Below are 20388 nucleotides of genomic sequence, written 5' to 3'. Positions count from 1 at the left end.
GATGAACGGGGGCGACACCGTGAGACCCCCGCCGCCGCCGCGGCCCCCCCGGGACACGCGCCCCCACCTCGCCCACCCTGCTGGCGGCCGCCCCGGGGGGGCGCGCACACCGGGAGGGGCGCAGCGCCGGGGAAGGCGCAGAGGGGGGAGGTCCGTGGCCCTCCCCATGCCGAGCGCGATGGTAGAGTCCGCAGCTCAAATTCCGAGAATTGGGCTCTGTTGATTCTTAGAACTGGGGTTCTTAGAAGTGGTGATGCAAGGAGTTTCTAGGAAAGCCCGGAGACCAGGTGATTGCTGCTTCTATTGCCGCGGCCGATTTTACCCTTTAATTCTCTCGCTCGCTTTTTTTTTTTTTTTTTTTTTTCTCTCCATTTTTTCCCTCCTCTTTCCCTCCCTGCCCCGCTCCGACGCTTGGCGCGGAGCCGCCTCTATATATTTCTACCCTTTTTTTTTTCCCTTTCCCTCCTCATTCCTTCCCCCCCCTTTCCCGCTGCAGGTGCCCTTTATTTTTTTTTTTTTAGTACTATTATTATTATCATCTCAATTTAATTTTTTCCCTGTCTTATTTATTTATTTATTTCACATACACATCCCCCCCTTTTCCCTTTCCCGCTGTCAGGCGAGAAAAAAAATAGGGAAATAGGGGTGCCTGCATGTCTTTAACGCTGGGAGCGTGTATGAGGGGAGGGGAGCGGGGTGGGTGGGAGTGTCTCCCCTCGCCGTCCTCTCCCGGGGATTATCGGTTATCTGGGATTATTGGCTTTCCCGTACGCGTGACGGCCGGGTGGGGACGGGGGGGACGGCGGCGGCTGCTCTCTGCACCTGCAGCCGCTCCGCGGGCGCAGGACGGCGGCGAGCGCTGGCGGCCGCCGGGCTTGTGGCGTGACTCGGGGTCCGCTCTCAATGGCTGGATCCTTCGGTCGGGGCGTGTTATTTTTCTTTGCCCTTTTTTTTTTCTTTTTCTTTTTTTTTTGTATTTTTTTCTCTGTTGTTTTTTTATTTTATTTTTTTTGGTGTGTGCGTGTTGTGTCGCTGTTGTCGTTTCGCCGCCGCACGAAGCCGCCGCGGAGCGGGGCTGGCGGCAGCGCGGGGGCTCGGCGGCACCGGGCACCGGCCTTTCCGCGCTAGCCCCCGTTTCTCTCTGTTTCTGTATTAAAGCATTATTATTGTTATTCTGTCCCCGGCGCAACCGCGAAAGGGCTGGTGCGTTTTGCAACCTGTGGCGGGGCTGCGCCGTGATCTGTCAAGCCCCGGGCTAAGAGCGGGCGGTGATGGAGAAGACTTGCGGCATTTCCCTGCCCGGGGAAGGGGGGAGCCCGCGGGGAGGCTCGGCCGCCGCCGGCTGCCCGCCCCCGGAGCACCGGCCCGGGGCGGCGGGGACCGCGCTCGCCTCAACGGTGCGTGCGGGGCGGCTGCCGGCCGGGAACCCAGCCGCGGTGCAAAACTCGCGAAGGGGCAAAAGTGTATGAAGCGACTCTGACTATCACGCTAGGGCTGAAAATAATAATAATAATAATAATAATAATAATAATAATAATAATAATAATAATAATAATAACACCAGCCGTGGGGAGGAGCGGGCGTCCCCCGCCGGGAGGAAGGCGGCGGGCGTGGGGAAGCGGAGCACAGCCGTGCGAGGGATGCGAGGGAGGGGGTCCGGGGCGCGATGCGTGCGGAGCCCCCCGCTGCCCCCAGCGCAGCCCTTGCCCTGTGTTTACTACCGCGGCGGACTTGGCGCGGGGACAGGCGCTCGTAAATCTGCCGCCGGCAGCCGCGGGGCTGGCCCCCGGCCACACGCTATTCCTGGAGCGAACGGCCGCGGGGAGCCGCGCAACCCCCGCGCCGCTCGCTGCGGCCCCGAAACCGCCGCGAGCGGGAGGGGAAAGACAGAGCGCTGTTTGTTTTGGTTTGTTGGGGTTTTTTAGTGGTTTTTATTAGGTGCGTGATCTTGAGTGCGCATTTTTTTTTTATTTTTTTTTAAGCTCCCCCTCCCCCCCTTTAAAAATAAAAGGCAAAACAAAACCGAAAAAGCCCAACTTTGTTATGAAAACTTTCGTGGTCGGACGGCAGCGACCTCTCCCGGCCGCCCACCCCCCTCCCCCCTGCCGTTCCCCCCCGCCTGTAGTTTGCAAAGTCACAATATGAAATGTTATGAAATCGCCTCTTGGGAAGGAGGGAAACAGAAAGCAAGGCGTTTGCTCAGAAAAATCCGCGGCAGCCTCTCAGATGTGCCTGAAAAGCTGCCTTTAACCCCCCTGTTGCATTTCCAGGGAAAAGGCAAATCTGGGCTTAAAATCATGAGTCAAAATCAACAAACCCATCCCCGGTTAGTTTTTTCCACTGACTTCAGTAGGCGCAGGATCAGTGCGAAGGGAGGCTGGGGACAGACGGATGAGGCTCAGTGAGAAGCTGCTACATTGGTCCGACATCTCTGTCTTGGGCCAAATTGCTACTTGTGCCAGTGGAAGTGTCAGCAGGGTTTGGGATCTGGCCCTTATTTGATCTGGGAATTTTATTGATTCCTCTCCTGAGCCTTTAAATGCTTTAAAAATTATTATTTGCCATACTGTTTCAAGAATTTGAAGGATAAGAGCTTTAGGAGCAAATGCAGGCTCCTTCTTCCAGTCCTTGAGTAAGTTACAGTTTGAAAATTGCTCTAAAAATATTTTAGGGGAATCCTCTCTTTATATATGCACAGAGAAGCAGAACCAAAGATTCTGTTATTTTCTCCTAAGGGTAGGATTGCAGGTTTAAAAACTTGCATTATAGATGGCAAACATTTTGCCCCATGAAACATATCCCCAAACCATTAAAATATTCAAAGGGTATCTAGAAAATTTCCAGAAGAATGGATTATTATATTATTCCAGTAAGAAAAAAGTTCATCTCTTGGTGTTCAATTTCGGTTGGCAAAACAGATCAAAGATCTCTTGAGATACATTTCAATTCCAATTTCCAGTCCTCCTCAGTTCTGACTGAGTCAATATTGGGAGAGGAAGTGGAGGTTAACTGGTTAGTTATTATTGTGAAGGAAGAAGTTGGAATGAGAAGTGATTCTTACAAATCCCACCCCAAAAACAAAGCAAAAAAAAAAAAATCTGTCTAAAGGCTTTGTGACACTTTTTAGACATCCCTGTTTGCAGTGCAGGGAGGATTCAGCCGGCTGTTGGATGGTACAAAAATAAACCTAACAGAAACATTAAGTTTTTCAAAACAAGGCTGGAAAAGCTCATAAAAATAATGTTGCTCAGATGCGTTTTAAGAGAAACAGAATTACATCGACAAAATTATATGTTTTCCAGGTTTGGTTGGGGTGTTTTATTTTCCAAGGGGAAAAATCGCTCCTGCAGCAAAGCGAGCTGGTGCCATCTAGTGTCACCTCCCGCCGCTCGGCGCGGGGCCGGCGGCCTCGGGAGAGTGGGAACATGTTTATTAACTGCTCGTTAAAAAAAGAAAAAAAAATGCTTGCCAGCTTGGAGGAAGGTGGCAGAGGAAACTCTGGATGCCACTGAACTTACTTAAGGAGCCTAATTGGAAACAACCGAGTGCTTATTAAAGTCACTGACATTTCCATATGGAGTTCTCTCTGGGTCTGGTCATGAAATCACATGTGAAAATCTTTCTGAGTTGTGGTGTTAATCTGCCCTTGAATTTTTGCCTAATTTAGGATGTATTGTAAAGCTATGATTTTTTTCTGTTTTCTTTTTTTTTTTTTTTTTTTTTTTTTCCTTGGGTGGGGAAAGCTTTCAGTGTCCAACTGCAGCAGGCCAATATGAATTTGTAGGAATAGTATTTGGGTTTGGAGCACATTTTTTTTTCTTAGTAAACAGTGATGTTATCCTCAAAACCCCATACAAATACAGGTGGTAAAACTTTGTGTGCCAGTCCTATGTGGTAGGACTGTCCTCTCACTTTATTTTTCCATGAAAAATAAAACCTTTTCACAAAGTCTATAGATGAATAAAATGAAGCTCTAATCAGTAGATGCATTTCTCAGTGTGCAATTTATGTACCTTCATATATTTGTGGTGTTAAGGTTGAAGAACTGTTTCATGCCTGGCTTAGTCTGTATTCTGTAATACCTGGGCTGGGAACTTCACTCAAAGAGCTTTTACTCGTTCAGCTGGAGCCTGAAATGTTGTTTTCATTTTTCTGAGAAGTTGGTAAAATCTACATTTGGTGGAAGGTTGCTTGTGTGCTCATAACCTCTTGCTCCATTTTATAGTAGCCTGGGAGTCTATAAACGGGAGCCTGTATGCCGAGTGCCTGTATTCTTCTCTAGATCTATTTTTAAACCATTCTTCTGTTTGGCAAAAAGTGACACTTGGTTTCCATGTTTACAGCAGGCATTGGCAAACCTCAGGAGTTCACAGTTTGCAGTTTGGTTAGATCAGTATCCAGAAGTCAGCATCTGACCAGTGAGCTCCTTCAGACTGCAAATTTAGACTGCGAATGTAGTCCTCCTTTTTCCTTTTTTTTCTTTTTAAAATCCAAGCTAGATCTTATGTGTTAGCATCACTGCAGGATGGTGGCAGCCAAAAGACACACGCCCCTAAACTGGAACAAGTGTGTAGTCTTTAGGACTGCTTTAAAACCCCAGTAATCTCAGTGGAGCTTCCCATCTAAGCCAGAGGCAGAACTAGGGGCATTTGGGAGAGGGGTAGGAAATTTTTGATCTAAATTGTTTTCCTTTCCCTCCTTCTCCTGGTCAGTTGCTGCCTTTGGGGCTGTATGCTGGGTACCCATGGGGAATGTTGTACCACTTTTTATGGAGGAGAGAGCTTGAGACAAGCACACTGCAGAACAGGCTCTGAATGGCTCCTAAAGAAGGTGTCCTGTAGGACTAGATACCCTTTGAAATTCGCCTCCTTAAATCTGTTTGTTTGGCTAAATATAGGGGCAAGGAGGTGTCTCTGCCCTGGCCAAGGCACCCCAAGCTGTGCATGTCTCATCCCATCTAGGTGGGATGCCAGAGCAGTTCCTTACTGCCAGAAGGAGCTGTGCCACCCTCAGCCCCAGGAGTACAGAGACAGGGAGGGTCAGGTGCCAGCTGATAATTTTCTGTCCCAGAGCAGGGTAGGGATGATCAGACACCTCCTTGGAGCCCAGTGGGGCCAGGGACCCAGCTCAGCTGTTGGGGACACCCGCCTCCAGCTGCACCCTGCTCTCGGGTTGGCATCTCAGTGCAGGGCTGTGTTGGCAGGGCACGGAGTCCATCTTCTGTTCTCTGGAGTAGCTCCCTAGATTTCAGCCAGGACACATGGTTCCTGCCTTCCCTTGAAAAATTAATGTGCCAGATTGCTTGGGGTCGTTTGAAATGCTGAGGAAGGCTCGACTCCTTGCTTCCCAAGGGCACGCACTGCCTCTGCCTCACAGCCACAGCTTGGCTCCGTAGAGGGCAGGGGAGTCCTCTTTAGTAGGAAAACATTGGAGGCAGTTTTAGCGTGCTTACCCCCTCCCTCCTCTGCATTTTCTTCTGCAAAGACCAAAACAATGTGAGACTTGAGCTGGGCCAGCTTTCAAGGGCAATCCTTTAAACCCTCTTTTGAAGTACGAACTATAAAGTTCCCTGCGGCGCTCGAGAAAATATGCAGTTTTCCTGGTTCCAAATGTTGATAATAAACCCGTCCAGATAATGCATTGCATTTCCTAGAAGCATTTGTTTGCTGGCAGGAAATTGGATCAGATTGAGACTGCTCGATAGAGTGAGTGCGATCCGCTCTCGGAAGGGTGCGGTGGAAAATACGACAGGGCTTGCACTGGTGATGCTGCTTTTGATCTGTGCTGATGCTGTGGACTTCTCTGTCTCTTCTTGGGTTATTATTAACCCAGCCACGTTTTGGCCTAGACACTAACCACCAGCTACTAAACTAATAAAACTGCTGTGACAACTAAAGGACACTTAGTGCCCCTGGATTGTGTGGTATCAGAAAGCTGAGCTGGGCACTCACACACCCACAGCCAAAAGCATCTTCTTCACCGTGGCATGTAGCACCCATGGCTTTGCTGGGGCAGCCACCCACACCCCACCTCATTTTCTTGTTGTCCCCCTGATCCCTGTTCAGGAGAAACCAGGCATTCCTTGGCAGGGTGGAGAGGCAGCTGGCAGCACGCCCTGGCAGGCAGCAGGGATGTTCCCATGGGGCTGGGACCCTGCAGGGTGCAGGGACTGGGGAGGAGGAGGAGGGCAGGATGGAGCTTCCCCTGGGCGGGCAGTTTCAGAACGCTGTGTGGGATGAGGCTGTGGGGAAGGAAGACTTCACCCAGCCATCCCTCCAAGGTGATGCGAGTGAGTCGGCGCTGCAGGCTCTGGAGGGGTAGGAGATTGGGGCCCAGGGAGGGGGAGTGTTTGATGCCCTCCTCCCTGCCTATGCGACTGGGGGCGGGAGAAGGGTTAAGACCACGGGGTATCACCATGCAAAGAAGGATGGGGGAGCAAGGAATTCCCCCCTGTGCACAGAGCGGGAGGAGGATGAATGAAAAGGGATTGCCTCTAACTGGGAGAGTAGATCAATGGAGAGGCATGGCAGAAAAATGGATTGGAAGTCCCTGGTTCTCCCCTCTGCCCTAGGGTAAGTGAGCAAAGAGGGTCTCCCCTTTTCCTGGGGTTGAGCTGAAAGAGATTCCCCCACACGAAGGTACACCTTCCCTGTGCTCACAGAGCTGCAGGGAAGGCAGGGCCAGCTCTGGGCTCCTTTCCAGGAATGGGTTTTCTCGGGGAGGTGCCGGCAGGGAAGGGCTGTTCCCTGAACCGCTGGGGCAGACCCATTGCCTTCCTGGAAGGCAACAGCAGTGACTGTCCCGTATGGCCACCCCCAAAATGGGCCCTGTGCCCATTCCAGACCTTCCTCTATGGGCACAGCCAGCCCTGGCACACGGCCTTGAGCACTGCCACAGAGCCCACACCTGAAAGGTACTGGACAGGAAAACTGGAGGGGAGGGGAGGGGTGGGGTGGGATGATGCTCTGGCCCCAGCCGAGCCTGGAGGAGCCTCATGGGATTTAAGGGGGATTTAGATGACAAAGACCATGCTTGGCTGCAGTGTGTTTTTCTGCTCCCCATCACTGGTCTCTGGTCTTTGTTTGCCATCCTGTTCTCTCTGGTCTGAGTATCCTCCCGTGCTGGGGTACAGAGCTAGTGCTGTGTGGGGACTGGAAGGGGCAGGGTTAATACAGCTCAGCACAGTGAGAGGAAGGAAAGTCCCTTTCCCTTTGCATGCCCACATCCTGCAGCCAGGAGCTGCTTGGGATGCACCTGCCCAGCTCTTGGGGCTGTGAACATTGAGCAGCACTGTGCTGGGAGGGATAATTTGGAAAGGTGGGGAGGGGGCTGTGCTGGGGTCCAGGTCCAGGAGAGAAGCTGGGTGTCCCCCTGGCAGTGCTGTGCCCTCACTGTGGATAAGGGGATTTGGCGACAGCAGCTTCTCACATGATGCTCAGGGGTACAGAGTTCATCTGGCTGTTGGTAACTTTGTTGGTTTACAAGTCGGTCATCTCCTCACCTCTGTGACACTGAGGTGACTCCCCAGAGCCTGGCAGAGTATGCCTGCCACTGTGGCTGAGGTTGGGGTGCCAGCCAGCTGCCCCAAGCACATACATCTGCTCATGTGGGCACAAGGATGTGTGCTGGGCTCCTTGCAGAACACTGTGAGTCCCTTGGCTCGCAATTGACGGTAGTGAGTGGCTGGCAGTGAGCATGTACAGAAAGGTCAGAGTCTGCAGTATTTGGGAAATGAGTCACTTTTTGTATGTGCATAAAGTTTTAAGCTGGCCAGGCTCAGAGCAGCTCTGAAGATTTGTGTTTGATGGCTGGAATAAAGCTGTAAGACACCCTCTGGGTTTTGTGTGTGATACCCTGCTTTAAATCTCTTTTCATCCCAGTGGCTCTGGGGATGGGAGGAGATCTTGGGCTCCAGTCCTGCCCATCTCTTGCAAGGGAGAAGAGAGGCAACACTGGACAGTCCCTTTTCTCAAGGATTATTTGGCTTCCTACAGTCTTAACAATCTAGGGGTTGGTCCTCAAAATGGTGTGATGAAGGTCTTGGGATTTGTTGTCTCATTTATTGTGCCTCTACCTGCTAAGGCAACTCTCTGAGGACATTCTTCCTGCATTGGTGCCAAGTCAATTTGGTTTGGTTTAAGAAAACTTTGGAGGATTAGTATGAGTTCTGCAAGGCAATTAACTCCTGGGTTTCCTTGCTGTTCTGTCCCAGCTACATTGCTGGGTGAAGCCAGTGCCTGGAGACACAGCTTGTGGTTTAAGGGAAGGCTTTGGCAGCAGCAAGAGGAAGGGACATTTGTTCTGCATCCTTATTGTCTCCACCACTGGCTTCCTATGCAGTCCTCGCCAAGTCACGTGTGTACTTGACACCTATATCCTCCCAAATCTGTTGAGCAATCCCATCCCAGGGCGTTTTCACCAATGGCTGGAGCATGTGGGTTTCTGAGGAGAGTGGCAGCAGATGTTTGTGTGTATGTCATACCTGTTAACAAGGTGCTGGGAGTATGGCATGGCTTGAATGTGGCACCAGACAGGAATTCAGTTTTGGCAGGGGAAGAGTTATCTCCAAAAGAAGTGGTGAGAAAATTCTCGCTTGACTTCCTTTCCCCACCTGCCTTTAAGTTCCTGAGTCATGGAAATGAAAATCTCCTTGGCATCCGCCCATGGTTTGGGCTAGAGGGTGTGGAAGAAGCTATGATTGGATTCTCAAAGGCTGTGATTGTGATAAGAACATACTGTACCGGAAGAAACAAATGTTAACCTTACTGGAGAGTAGAAGGTTTGTTATCTCTAGCTTTTATCCAACTGATACTTGAGCGAAATAGCAGCCTTGTGACCTGCCATGCCAATTCATAATTATAAGCTAATGTGGTGTTTGTTTTCTTGTGATTTATTTGTAGGTTTGAAAGAAACTTTTGGACTGTGAATTGAGGCATTGGGTATGTAAATTTAAATCTTGTATTTTTCCTCCTAATCTGTCTCCCCTTTCCTTAATGCAATGTTTCATTAGACACAGCTGGAATTTGGTTTTGGGAGAGCAGCTGCTCTGTAGAAGCTACTGTATGTTCATGTGTCACTGGGGAAGGAGGAGTCAGGATTATGGGACGGGGTTGAGCATCGAAGAATTTACCACCAAAGATGCACATTCCAGCCCAAACCTCAGGGAGACATGGGCCATCCTGGGTGCTGCTTGGGATGACACATCTGAGATGTGTCAACAGGTGTTGTGTTGGGAGAAGGCTTCATATTCCTGGACTAACACAAACCTTGCTCATGGGCCATGGTGTGGGTAGCAGCCCAGCAGGTTAGATGAGTTCTACTCCTCACCAGTTAATTGGGAAACTGTGGACAGGTCTTCTCCAGAGTGACCACGACTTGGGAGCAGGAAAGTAGTTTCCTGGATGAGGGCTGGTATTCCACTGTGGGCTGGATTTTCCAGATGTTGAAATCATTCAACTTCAGTTGGGACCTTAAGGCTTGTTTTGATTCCTGTGGCTGGATTTATAGCCAGACATCACACAGGTGTGGAGGATGGCTCCTGAGGGAGTTTGGAAGGCTAGAAGCTTCTAAAGTTGGAAACATTATGGAGATGAACCTGAGTGGACGGAGTAGACTGGGGTGGGGCTGCCATGGGTGAGGCAGGGAGAAAGAGGAGATGGTTGGCTAATCATCAGGAGGGTCTGATTGCATTCACCCACCAGCTTGATGGGTGGGATGAGACGTGCCAGGTCTCACTATCGGGAGACATGGGACATCACTAGGCAGACTGACAAAAGCTTGGTGTGGTACAGGACTGTTTGCCTTGGGACCAAGGAGCTGGTGCTGCCCCTACCAGGAGCAGTTGGCCATCTGAGTATGTCCCAGAGCAGCAGCTGTCTCTTCCTGAGGTTTAGGGTACTTGCCTGGTTGTTCTCCCTTCTCATCTTCCTCTGATGCTTGTGTGTCCCAGACTCAAGATGGCCTCGCCGGCAGACAGCTGCATCCAGTTCACGCGCCACGCCAGCGACGTCCTCCTCAACCTCAACCGCCTTAGAAGCCGGGACATCTTGACCGATGTTGTCATCATCGTGAACCGGGAGCAGTTCAGAGCCCACAAAACAGTCCTGATGGCCTGCAGGTGAGAGCAGGCTCCTTCCCTGGCTCCCTCCTTGCTCCTTCAGCCTTTGGCCTCCAGAAGCACTGCTGCAGTCCTGTGGGGGCTCGTGGGATTCACAGGGAATCAGAGGCAGAGAAACAGAATGGGAAGGGGCTGCTAAGAAATTTACACCTGTAATGGGATTAGAGCTGAGACTGCTTCCCTCCAGTGTGCTGCCCTCACCCTTCTCCTTGTGTACCCACATCTGCCCACACACAGCCCATGGAGACCAGCAGGAGCACTGCAGCTGTGAGGCACATCCCTGAAGGCAAAGCACAAATGTGCCACAAGGACAGGAGAGGAGAGGGAGGGCTGGATGTTCACTGGGATGAGTGAGTCTTCTGTGACCGAGGTGTCCCCTGCCACTGCTATTTTTAGAGCTATTCCTCCCTGGCTCCCAGACTGCTGGCTGCACCCACCTTAGTTGATTAATTTTTTTTTTTAAAGCCTGATGTGGTCTGAAATCCCTTCCCACCTCCTAAGATTGCTGGAATTGCTTCCCAGTGAATGCTAATTAATATCCCACCATTGCCCAGCTGAATTACAGCAAATGCCTTCCAGGTTCTCTTGCTGACATGGTGTAAAGATTTCAAAAAGCCGAGCTTTGACTATTAAAATGTCTGAAAAATGTTTTGCCAACATTTCTCCTTTTTTTTGTTTTTCTGGTTTAAAACTGTGTGGATGCCCCGAGAGGCTTCTGAAAGAAATGAGTCATAGTGGAAGGGTGATGGTGATAAGAACAACAATGGAAAAAAACAAAAAAGCTGGGGAATTACTAAATGGAGGCAGTGGGGAGTTGTTGAGCAGGTGAGATCTAAAAGCAGGCTGTTCCAGTTGGGAAAAGTGCAGTGCAGAAGACGCTTACTAAGCTGAGAAACCAAGCTTGATAATAAAGGGGAAGCTCAGGGAATTCAGTAATTGCCTCCTCCTCCTCCTCCCTTCCCATTCACAAACCCCCTCTGCACTCAGGGATTTCATACAAATTCTCCTTTTTTTTCCTTTGAATTGTCATAACACTTGTCCTCTGTACTGTCTCCCCTCTGCAGTGGCCTCTTCTACAGCATCTTCACTGACCAGCTCAAGTGCAACTTGAATGTTATCAACCTGGATCCTGAAATTAACCCTGAGGGGTTTTGCATCCTCTTGGACTTCATGTACACCTCCCGCCTGAACTTGAGGGAGAACAATATCATGGCTGTGATGGCCACAGCACTCTACCTGCAGATGGAGCACGTGGTTGACACCTGCCGAAGGTTTGTCAAGTCTAGGTGAGTGCACTTGGTGAGGTTTGAAGAGCTGGGGACTGTGTGTTTGGGTGGGCAGGGGAAAAACTGACAAAGTATCTGCAAATATATCTTAAACAGCTGAAAATGACTTTGTCTCCCTCCTAAACAATTACTTTGCTTTTCCCAATTCCAGCGAGGCAGAGATGGTGTCTGCTGTGAAGACCCCAAGGGAAGAGTTTCTGCCTGGACGGATGCTGGGCCACCCAGAGGTGATGGCTTATAGGAGCAGAGATGTCTCAGAGAATGGAATGCCTCTCCAAAACGGGTCCCTCTGCAACGGGAGGGCCTTTGCACCCGGCTTGATCAACAGTTTGTCTGGATCCCCCATTTCCTACCATGGATACAGCCCTCTCCCTCTAAATAGCTTCCTGGTGGATGATGAGTTGCGGGAGATGAGGATGCCTCTCTCTGAACTCTCAAGGGCAGGTGCCTTCCCCAAGGAGAGGATGCTGCCGTGCGACAGCTCCAGGACAATCCCCACTGAGTACGTGAGAACCATCACCGACATCTCTGCCAACATGTGCCATGCTACCATCTATGCTCCAAAAGAAGGTGCTGCTGAAGAAGCCAGGAGTGACATGCACTACAGCGTGGCTTCTGGGCCCAAACCTGTCATCCCTTCAGTCCGGAACAATCCCTACTTCCCCTGCGACAAAGTGGCCAAAGAGGAGGAGCGGACCTCTTCAGAGGACGAGATCAGCCAGCACTTTGAGCCCACCAACACACCCCTGGACCGCAAGGGACTCATCAGCCCTCAGAGCCCGCAGAAGTCAGACTGCCAGCCCAACTCACCAACTGAGTCCAGCAGCAGCAAGAATGCCCGTATCGGCCAGAACTCCAGCTCCCTCTTCACCAAGAGCCCCACAGACCCCAAAGCCTGCAACTGGAAGAAGTACAAGTTCATTGTCCTCAACTCTCTCAACCAGAACACCAAGCAAGACAGTGCTGACCAGAACGAGATGGGAACCCTCTCTCCTCGCACCTATGTGCCCATGTCCACTTGCCAGCAGTCCATGGAGCCGGAGCATCTCAATGTGCAATCCCCCACCAAGATAAGTGTGAATGGTGAAGACTCCACGATCCCACAAGCGAGCAGACTCAACAATATTGTTAACAGGTGAGAAGATTTCCACCCCCATTCCCCTCCCCTCTGAGAAGCAGGACTTCCTGCATTGTTGGTGAGGGTTTGGAAGTGTGAAATATCTGTAGCATTGGGCTGGGAAGTCCAGTCACGAGCAGATGGAATCCCCTGCATTTGGTGGAGGGCTGCCAGTGACATTGAGTGCCCACCATCCCCACTGTAGTGGTGCCAGCGAGGACTGGCAAAGGAACTGGAAATGTTGGGTTGTGAATCCCTGGGTAACTTTGGCAGCTCTGGATGATTTTTGGAGCCTGGATTTGCCTAGCCTGTGTTTCCACCAGACTCCTATACCTTAAGTTTTTGTTGGCTGTAAGCATTGGAATGGCCAAAGTATCAGGGAACAATATGCTATTTTCTCGACCTGGATGTTCCTAAAGACATATGAGCTCATTTGGTGATGGACATCTGAAGGTTTGAAGCTTAAGGATCTGTTGTTGATCAGGGCTATGCTGTGCAGCTCACCACAAAGATGTCCCCATAAAACATGCCTGTCCCTTGTGTTGGGAGGGGTGCAAACACCCTCGGTATCTCGAGCACAGCAAGGGCCTTCTCACAGCTCTGTACATTGCTCTCCTTCCACAGGTCCCGGGATGGGTCCCCTCAGAGCAGCGAAGGGCAGTCCCCACTGTACATGCATTCATCAAAGTGCAGCTCCTGTGGCTGCCAGTCCCCACAACATACTGAGATGTGCCTTCATACCCCTGGCTCAAACTTTGGAGAAGAGATGGGGGAAACCCAGTCTGAATACTCCGACTCCAGCTGCGGTGAGTCTTGCATCCTTGGTCGTCTTTTTCAACCAGCAGCTGGGGGCTGTGCAATGTAGGGATCTGTCACTGAGTGCCCTGTGATCAAACACACAGTCAGACCTGTCCCAGATGCTAGTGGAACACACAGTGCTTTACAGCCCCCTCTTAACTGTCTGCCCAGCTGTGTGCATGCATATGAGGGACGCATGCACATGGGAATTGCTGCCTTCCTCCCCTTCCCCAGCACCATTCAGATACCTTGTGCAGGGAGATAGTCACCTGCTGCAAACCTGGCAGGTAAGGACAGGAAAAAAGTGCACCCCACCCCACCAGAACCACAGGAGAACAAGCCTGACAGATGTAATGACCCATAATGGGGATTGGGCAAGCTGGCATGTCTCATGCATCCGTCATGATATCTTTATTATCAGGGAGCCCAGTGTGCACATCTGGGGAAGTGCAGATAATGAGCCTTGCAATCTTGTTACAAAACCCCACAAGCCCAAAGACAGGTATCTGTGCACTCATCTGCCTGTAGCTCAGGGAGGGGGAATGCAGCATTGCCACCTCTAGTGTGGGCAGAGATCCAAGGAGGGAGCATCACTGTGGTAACACTCAACACAACATTTGAGTTGGGCATCCTCCTACTGGGGGAGTCTGCCTTGTGATTTTCATCATGATCATCTTCCCAAGCTCAAGGCAGATCTCTGTACCTGTAAAGGTTAAAAGACCTCTGAAGTTGCAGGAGTTGCTCCAGAGCTGAGCATCCTTCAGAGGATGCCTGGTCTTGAGTGCTTTCATGGACCTCTCTGGAAGAGGTAACAGCACAGTGCAAGCACAACTGAATATGAACCCCTGCACCTGGGTGCTTGTTCCAACACTTGCTCTGGCTGCCACTCTCCTCCTTCCCAAATCCATCCCATAGCCTACCAAGAAAGTGACCCATGGACTGTCCATCTGATTGCTCCTCTCTCTGCTCTCCCAGAGAACGGAGCCTTCTTCTGCAATGAGTGCGACTGCCGGTTCTCCGAGGAGGCGTCTCTCAAGAGACATTCTCTGCAGGTGCACAGTGACAAGCCCTACAAGTGTGACCGCTGCCAGGCCTCCTTTCGCTACAAGGGGAATCTCGCCAGCCACAAAACCGTCCACACAGGTACAGTGCTGGCTGTGGGGACAGCTTTGGGGAGGCTGTGGCTTCGTGAGCACGTGGGTGCTTATGGCTGGGTTTGTGCCTCTGCTCTGTGTCACAAGCTGCACTGCCAGGGAGCCCTTGGACAGAGCACCAAACCTGGGAATGGGGGATGCCCTTGCACCAAGGGTAGAACTCATCCTCCTTTGCTGTAAAGCACTGAGCACTATTTTTAAAGGTGTTGTGCAAAATTCATAACTGGGAGCAAATGCATGGCCTCCAGGTAACTTTGTGGTAGACTTAAGCAAGAAAAAATATTAAAAATAGTCAAAAGAACATTTAGGGAGAAGTCTAAGATTTATTTTTACATCCTAGAAATCCAGGTCACATCTAGCTTGGCATAAAACTGTGCTGATGAGAAAATCTGTGAATGGATGGACTCTGTGAATCAGCACAATGAAAGCTGAGAAAGGAAGAGGATATTAAGGGTTTAGTCATTTGCTGACAAACCTAGGGCTTATTTTATTTCATGCTTTTAATGCTTAATATGTTAACAGCCAGTTCACAAGCTGGAGAAGGGAAGTCTGGGCTGATGACTGTGCTGCTGCACTGAATTAGACCCAAATTCCCACAGTCTCAGCTGAGCTCCAGGAGGGCTGTGCAGGGGACTGAGACAACACAAGTACCAGGGCAGTGTTCAAGGGTGCTTACTGACAGCTCTAGGGAGATGTAGGTGCCACCTGCTGTCCCAGGGTCAGGAGGAACAATGCTGTTAATCCTTGCTGGCAGAACTGCCTGACTTCCTCTCTTGCCCTGAAGGCTGCAGCTCCCAATCCAAAAGAGAAAAGCTGCCTCCTGAGCTCACCCTGCCCTGTGGACACCCTGCCCAATGCTGCTTGTTCACAGCCATCTCCAAAAGGGACGGGAGTCAGGGCTGGTGCTTCATGCCATGGGGTCTGGCAGCTGAAGGGACTGAACTCTGGGGAGCACCATGGATCCTGGGTGCTGAGCACACCTGAATGTAGCTAATCCCTCACCCTTTCTTTTGGGCTCTGCAGGAGAGAAGCCGTACCGCTGCAACATCTGCGGGGCACAGTTCAACCGACCAGCCAACCTGAAAACCCACACACGCATCCACTCTGGGGAGAAACCCTACAAGTGTGAGACCTGTGGCGCCAGATTTGTCCAGGTGCGTGTGGCCTCTAGGACCCACAGAGCCTGGGGAGGTTGGATGTGGTTGGATCTTCTCCCCAAGACTGGCAGATCTTCACTGCCAACACTGGTGATGCCTCATGGCAGAGAGGAGGGTGATGATAGCCCAGCTTGCTACCTTGGGCCGCTCTTCCCATGGTGTTGTAGGATAAATATGGACCTTAAGGTTCAAGGGGGACAATTTGGCTTAGTAAGGAGGCCTGACTGCTGGTTGTGGCTATTCTGCTCCATTTTGTCTTAAGGACTGGAGGTACCAGAGCTCAGACACACGTCCCTGACTCCCAGTATAACCCAATAGACTAAAAAAGCTGTCTGGGCAGAACCCCATTCCCACAGGGATGGGATTCTCCCTTGCTCCCAGTGGGATGCCATCCTCCCTGGGGCTGTTGTGACCCAGAGCTGCTCTCTGCAGGTGGCCCACCTCCGTGCTCACGTGCTCATTCACACTGGGGAGAAGCCGTACCCCTGCGAGATCTGCGGCACACGCTTCCGGCACCTGCAGACCCTCAAAAGTCACCTTCGAATCCACACAGGAGAGAAACCCTATCATGTGAGTGCCTTGCTTTTTTTGGTGGTGGGGAATCTCAGCTTGGGCTGGGGGACAATGCTGCCAAGCCTGAGGGGCTGTGAAGACACAAGGGCATTTGCACAGGCTGGTTGCAGCATCCTAACGCCCTTTGCCAGCCTCATGAGGCCCCAAACCAAGGTCACATCCCTGCTTCTTGTGCCCCATTTCCCTCCCCGGCATTAGCTATGCTGATGTGGTATTTTTTCAGGCATGGCTGTGTTGGAAACACTGACATGCAGCCCAAGCTGGGTACATCTTAGTTGCTCTTTTCTTCCACCCCATCTGGAAGAAGGTCACACTACTTCAAATAGCTGTGGCTTAAATTACAGCTGCCTGTGGTGTGTGGGGATAGGGGAAAGGAGCAGACAGCCTGGCCTGAGCTCCCCTCTGATGGTGATAATCACACCCAGCAAGCAGTATGCCCTGCCTTGCCTGCAGCCCTGTGGGCTCCCAGCTCTTTGCTGGGGCTTTCCTGGCTTTCACCATCTGTTAGAAAGGGAATCCAAGAAGAGGTTGTCATCTAAACATCCTGGAGCCATTCAGCTCAGCAGAGGCCAAAAGCAGCTCTAGAAATAGCCCTGTAGCTGGTTTGATCACCTTGATATGGAGCTTGGTGCTATGTCTGTCAGGGCCAGAGTCATCTCCTGAGGGACTTAGCCCTTTGTGCATCCCGTAATCCATACAGACTGCTGCAAGCCTGGGATGGGGTGCCTGCAGGTGCTGCTCCTCCCACGATGTTCCCACTTTTCCCCTGCTCCGCCTGTATAGTGGGTGCAGTGTCCTAGGGCCGAGGACATGTTCCCTACCACGGCGTTTGACACCCTCTCTCTTTGCCTGCCGCCCCACAGTGTGAGAAGTGCAACCTGCATTTCCGCCACAAAAGCCAGCTGCGGCTGCACCTGCGGCAGAAGCACGGGGCCATCACCAACACCAAGGTGCAGTACCGCATCTCGGCCAGCGAGGTGCCCCCGGAGCTCCCCAAGGCCTGCTGAAGGCACGGATTGCCCAGGAGGAGCTCGTCTGGCGGGGCATGGCGGGGAGAAGCTGTCCAAAGGATACTTGCAACACTTAAAAAAAAAAAGGAGAGAAAAAATATTCATCACATGATGGAGTGCCTCTAAACCCATAGTACAGATAGGTGGAAAAACATTAGAAATTAAAAAAAAAATTACAAATACACGGGTTTTATTTTTCCCAGTTATGTGAAACAAAAAGAAAAAATAAAATTATTCAGATCTTACTGTATATAAAACATAAAAAAATTTAAAATAGTCATTTTAAATGTCTGTGCAGTGGAGTGTTGATAAACTCTGGAGTCTAACCTTCACAGCCTTTGCCGTTTGAAGATGAGGAATGTAATGTTGATTTATGGGAACAGATTTTTTTCTTTTGTATGCAAAATGTGTGTTCTTTTAAAGAGAAAGTATGCTATTAAAGAGAGGGCTTTAACTTTTTTAACCAAAGGTGAAGGAATCTATGGCAGAGTTGTAAATATATATAGATATAAATATATAAATATATATATAAAATAAATATATATAGACCTTTAAAAAAGCTATATTAAAAATATATAAAATGCATTAAAGGCTCAGTTGGACTCTGCAGGCAGAAGCCACTCTGAGAATCTTTATTATGATAGAGCACTTAAGGAGATATTTTAAAGTATTGCATCTGTACAAGTAAGAAAATATTTTGTCTAAATGCATCAGTGTATTTGTATTTTTTTGCAAGTGAAGGTTTACAATTTACAAAAAAGTGTGTATTAAACCAACAAAGCTGCAGAAGGAATTTAAAATAATAATAAAGTGTAATTTTTTTGTTCTAGTTCTCAGTCTGTATATATGTAAAATGTGGTTTCGCACGGTGCCTTTCTTTTCAATGGAAGTTTTCAGTGTATGGACTATATTGAGCTCAGTTTCTTCAAGGTACAGCCTGATGTTGCAAAAGGAGTTTTGGTGGAACTCTTTAAGTGGGGGAATGTTTTATTTTTTTTGTTTGTTTTGGATTTTTTTTTTGTCTTATTTTACATGCTTGTGTTATAAACAATCTCGGGAGACAGGGTTTGGGCTGTGTCTAAACTGCATTAATGCGTTTCTGTAAAATATAGCTGTACAAATAAAAGAATAAAATGAAGAAAAGTGATGTATGATGGAGTGAGAGGTCTGTTCTTGCCTGTCCTTCTCCTTAAGTACCTTGAAGCCTGGCTGGTGCCTGGGGAAGGGGCTGAGCATCCCGAGCCCTGGTGTGAGCTCTTGGCTTGGTGTGGCTCTGGCCCTGTATTGAAGGCAGGGCCCCTTTCAGCCTTGAGTGAGGGTGGTCTCTGGCAGGAGCAAGACTCAGGTTTGCTCTGGATCCTGGTGGGGACTGTGCCACCCCCTGGGTGCTTTCTGCATTGGCAGTGAGTAGGCAGCAGGAACAGGGCAGAGCCTGGGAGAAACCTTTGCTAACCAGCCCAGGGACAGCTCCAGATGGCTGAGTAGTTATTTATATTTCCTGGAATCCAGTGCACTTGCCAGAATTGCTCAGGGAAGATGACTGCCTGCTGCTCCTCTCTTCTCAGAGCCCGGTCTGGGGAGGAGCTGCTGTTCTGCCTGCCTTGTGGGATGATTCGGGGGAGCAGGGTCTGTAACCCCATCCAGGACCTCACTGGCCAAGAGCATCTCTGTTTCCAGCCATTGCACACTGGCTTTGGGCCAGAGCTGAGACAGCCCAGCCTGAGGGAGTCGCTGGGCTCACCCTGGCGGGGAGAGGAGCTACTTTGCTCTGTTTGCATGGCTGTGCTGTGCTGGGAGAAGCTCTGAGTGCCCGGGCCCTGAGCTCTGTGCAGGCAGCCCAACACCTCTGCTGGTTTCAAAAAACCAAAGAGCCTCAGACATAAAGTTTCTCTGAATTACACAGACAGGACTGGCTGGAACCAGCACTGGTGTGGAGCCTGGCCACGGCTCAGCACAGCCCGGGGTGGGGTCTGAGTTTCATTTTGAGTTTAGTTAATTCATGGATAACTTTGTCTTGGGGCTTGCCAGATGATTCACAGTGGGGGCACCTGGAAGCACCAGCAGGAAGGGGAGGGCCTGGCTGTTTGCAGGGTCAGGAGGGGCTGCACTTAGGAGGAGCTGGAGATGAAGAGAAGGATGTGATTTTCAACACACCATGGAACAGGGGTGGATGTGAGATAACCAAAGCAGCTTTGCATGGGAAGAAAATGCCAAGAGGGGGAGCCAATTTGCTGTGTTGCAGCATCCTTGCTGCTCTGACTTGGTCTTCTGAGGGTCACAGCAGGCTGAGACAACTATTGCTGACATCAGCTGAACATTTTTAGGATCAGGAGCTATGAAGATGCTTTTGGGCCCCATAAGTGGGATCATGATGACTGATAACAGCAATGCTATTCTTAGAGAAGTTTCACCTGAGGAATCGTCTTGCTTAGCATAGCCTCTGGATCTCGACAGGCTGCTGAGCTGGATAGAGTGGCTGGTCCTCATCTTTTAGGTCTGCTGCTCTTCCTTATGACATCTTTGAGCTCTTGCTTTTTGCGCTCATCTAAAGGCAATGCAGTTGCCTTTTCCCGTTTGCCTCTAAATAAACACATTGTTTCAGGATGAAAGTTAAACTTTTCAACTTCTACTCTTGCCTTGTGAGGCCCCTCCCTGAGGACTGTGTCCAGCTCTGGGCAAGGAAGACTCATTGGAGTGAGTCCAGAGGAGAGCCACTAAGCTGGTTGCAGGATTGGAACACATCTTCAGTGAGGACATGCTGAGAGAATTGGGGCTGTTCAGCTTGGAGAAGGTTCCAGGGAGACCTTAGAGCACTCTACAGTACCTAAAGGGAGCCCACAAGAGAGTTGGAGAGGGACTTCTTGCCAGGACATGTAGTGGGGGCACAAGGGGGAATGGCCTTAAGCTGAAGAAAGGTAGATTTAGATTAGTTATTAGGAGAACATTCTTACCCACGGTGGTGGTGAGGCACTGGAACAGGTTGCCCAGAGAAGCTGTGGATGTCAAATCCATGAAGTGTTCAAGGCCAGGCTGGATGAGGCCTTGAGTAACTCTAATCAGTGGAAGATGTCTCTGCCCATGGCAGGGGGTTGTAACAAGATGATCTTTAACTTCCTGTCCAACATAAGCCATTCTATGATTTTGTGACCCCCAGCTCCTCTGGCTTGTCTCCCAGC

The 20388-nt window shown here is 50.3% G+C and overlaps 1 protein-coding gene across 3 annotated transcripts; it reads left to right on the top strand.

Annotated features, from left to right (window-relative positions):
• Positions 1–60: 60 nt before the first annotated feature.
• On the top strand, positions 61–18363 carry BCL6 (BCL6 transcription repressor). Of its 3 annotated transcripts, none has more exons than XM_059479432.1 (10): positions 61–287; positions 8901–8939; positions 9950–10117; positions 11182–11403; positions 11555–12538; positions 13145–13326; positions 14294–14461; positions 15496–15626; positions 16062–16199; positions 17066–18363. In XM_059479432.1, exons 3-10 carry the CDS (start codon positions 9957–9959, stop codon positions 17207–17209), a joined length of 2130 nt encoding a protein of 709 aa, XP_059335415.1. In that variant the 5' UTR covers positions 61–287; positions 8901–8939; positions 9950–9956; the 3' UTR covers positions 17210–18363. The 3 variants fall into 3 exon arrangements, with proteins under 3 accessions (XP_059335415.1, XP_059335417.1, XP_059335416.1); XM_059479434.1 differs by lacking the exon at positions 61–287 and adding an exon at positions 788–1397; XM_059479433.1 differs by lacking the exon at positions 61–287 and adding an exon at positions 8307–8779.
• Positions 18364–20388: the final 2025 nt, after the last annotated feature.

Source organism: Ammospiza nelsoni, chromosome 10 (genome assembly GCF_027579445.1).
Source record: "Ammospiza nelsoni isolate bAmmNel1 chromosome 10, bAmmNel1.pri, whole genome shotgun sequence".
NCBI lineage: Eukaryota > Metazoa > Chordata > Aves > Passeriformes > Passerellidae > Ammospiza > Ammospiza nelsoni.
The sequence above is the reverse complement of the archived record's forward strand: the minus strand, read 5'-3'. Positions and strand labels throughout refer to the sequence as shown.

Excerpts from the sequence above, each read along its gene's own strand:
- BCL6 (XM_059479432.1), top strand. The coding sequence starts at position 9,957 with ATGGCCTCGCCGGCAGACAGCTGCATCCAGTTCACGCGCCACGCCAGC. Across the intron at positions 14,462-15,495 it reads CCACAAAACCGTCCACACAG|GAGAGAAGCCGTACCGCTGC; the intron begins GTACAGTGCTGG and ends TGGGCTCTGCAG. Across the intron at positions 16,200-17,065 it reads CAGGAGAGAAACCCTATCAT|TGTGAGAAGTGCAACCTGCA; the intron begins GTGAGTGCCTTG and ends GCCGCCCCACAG.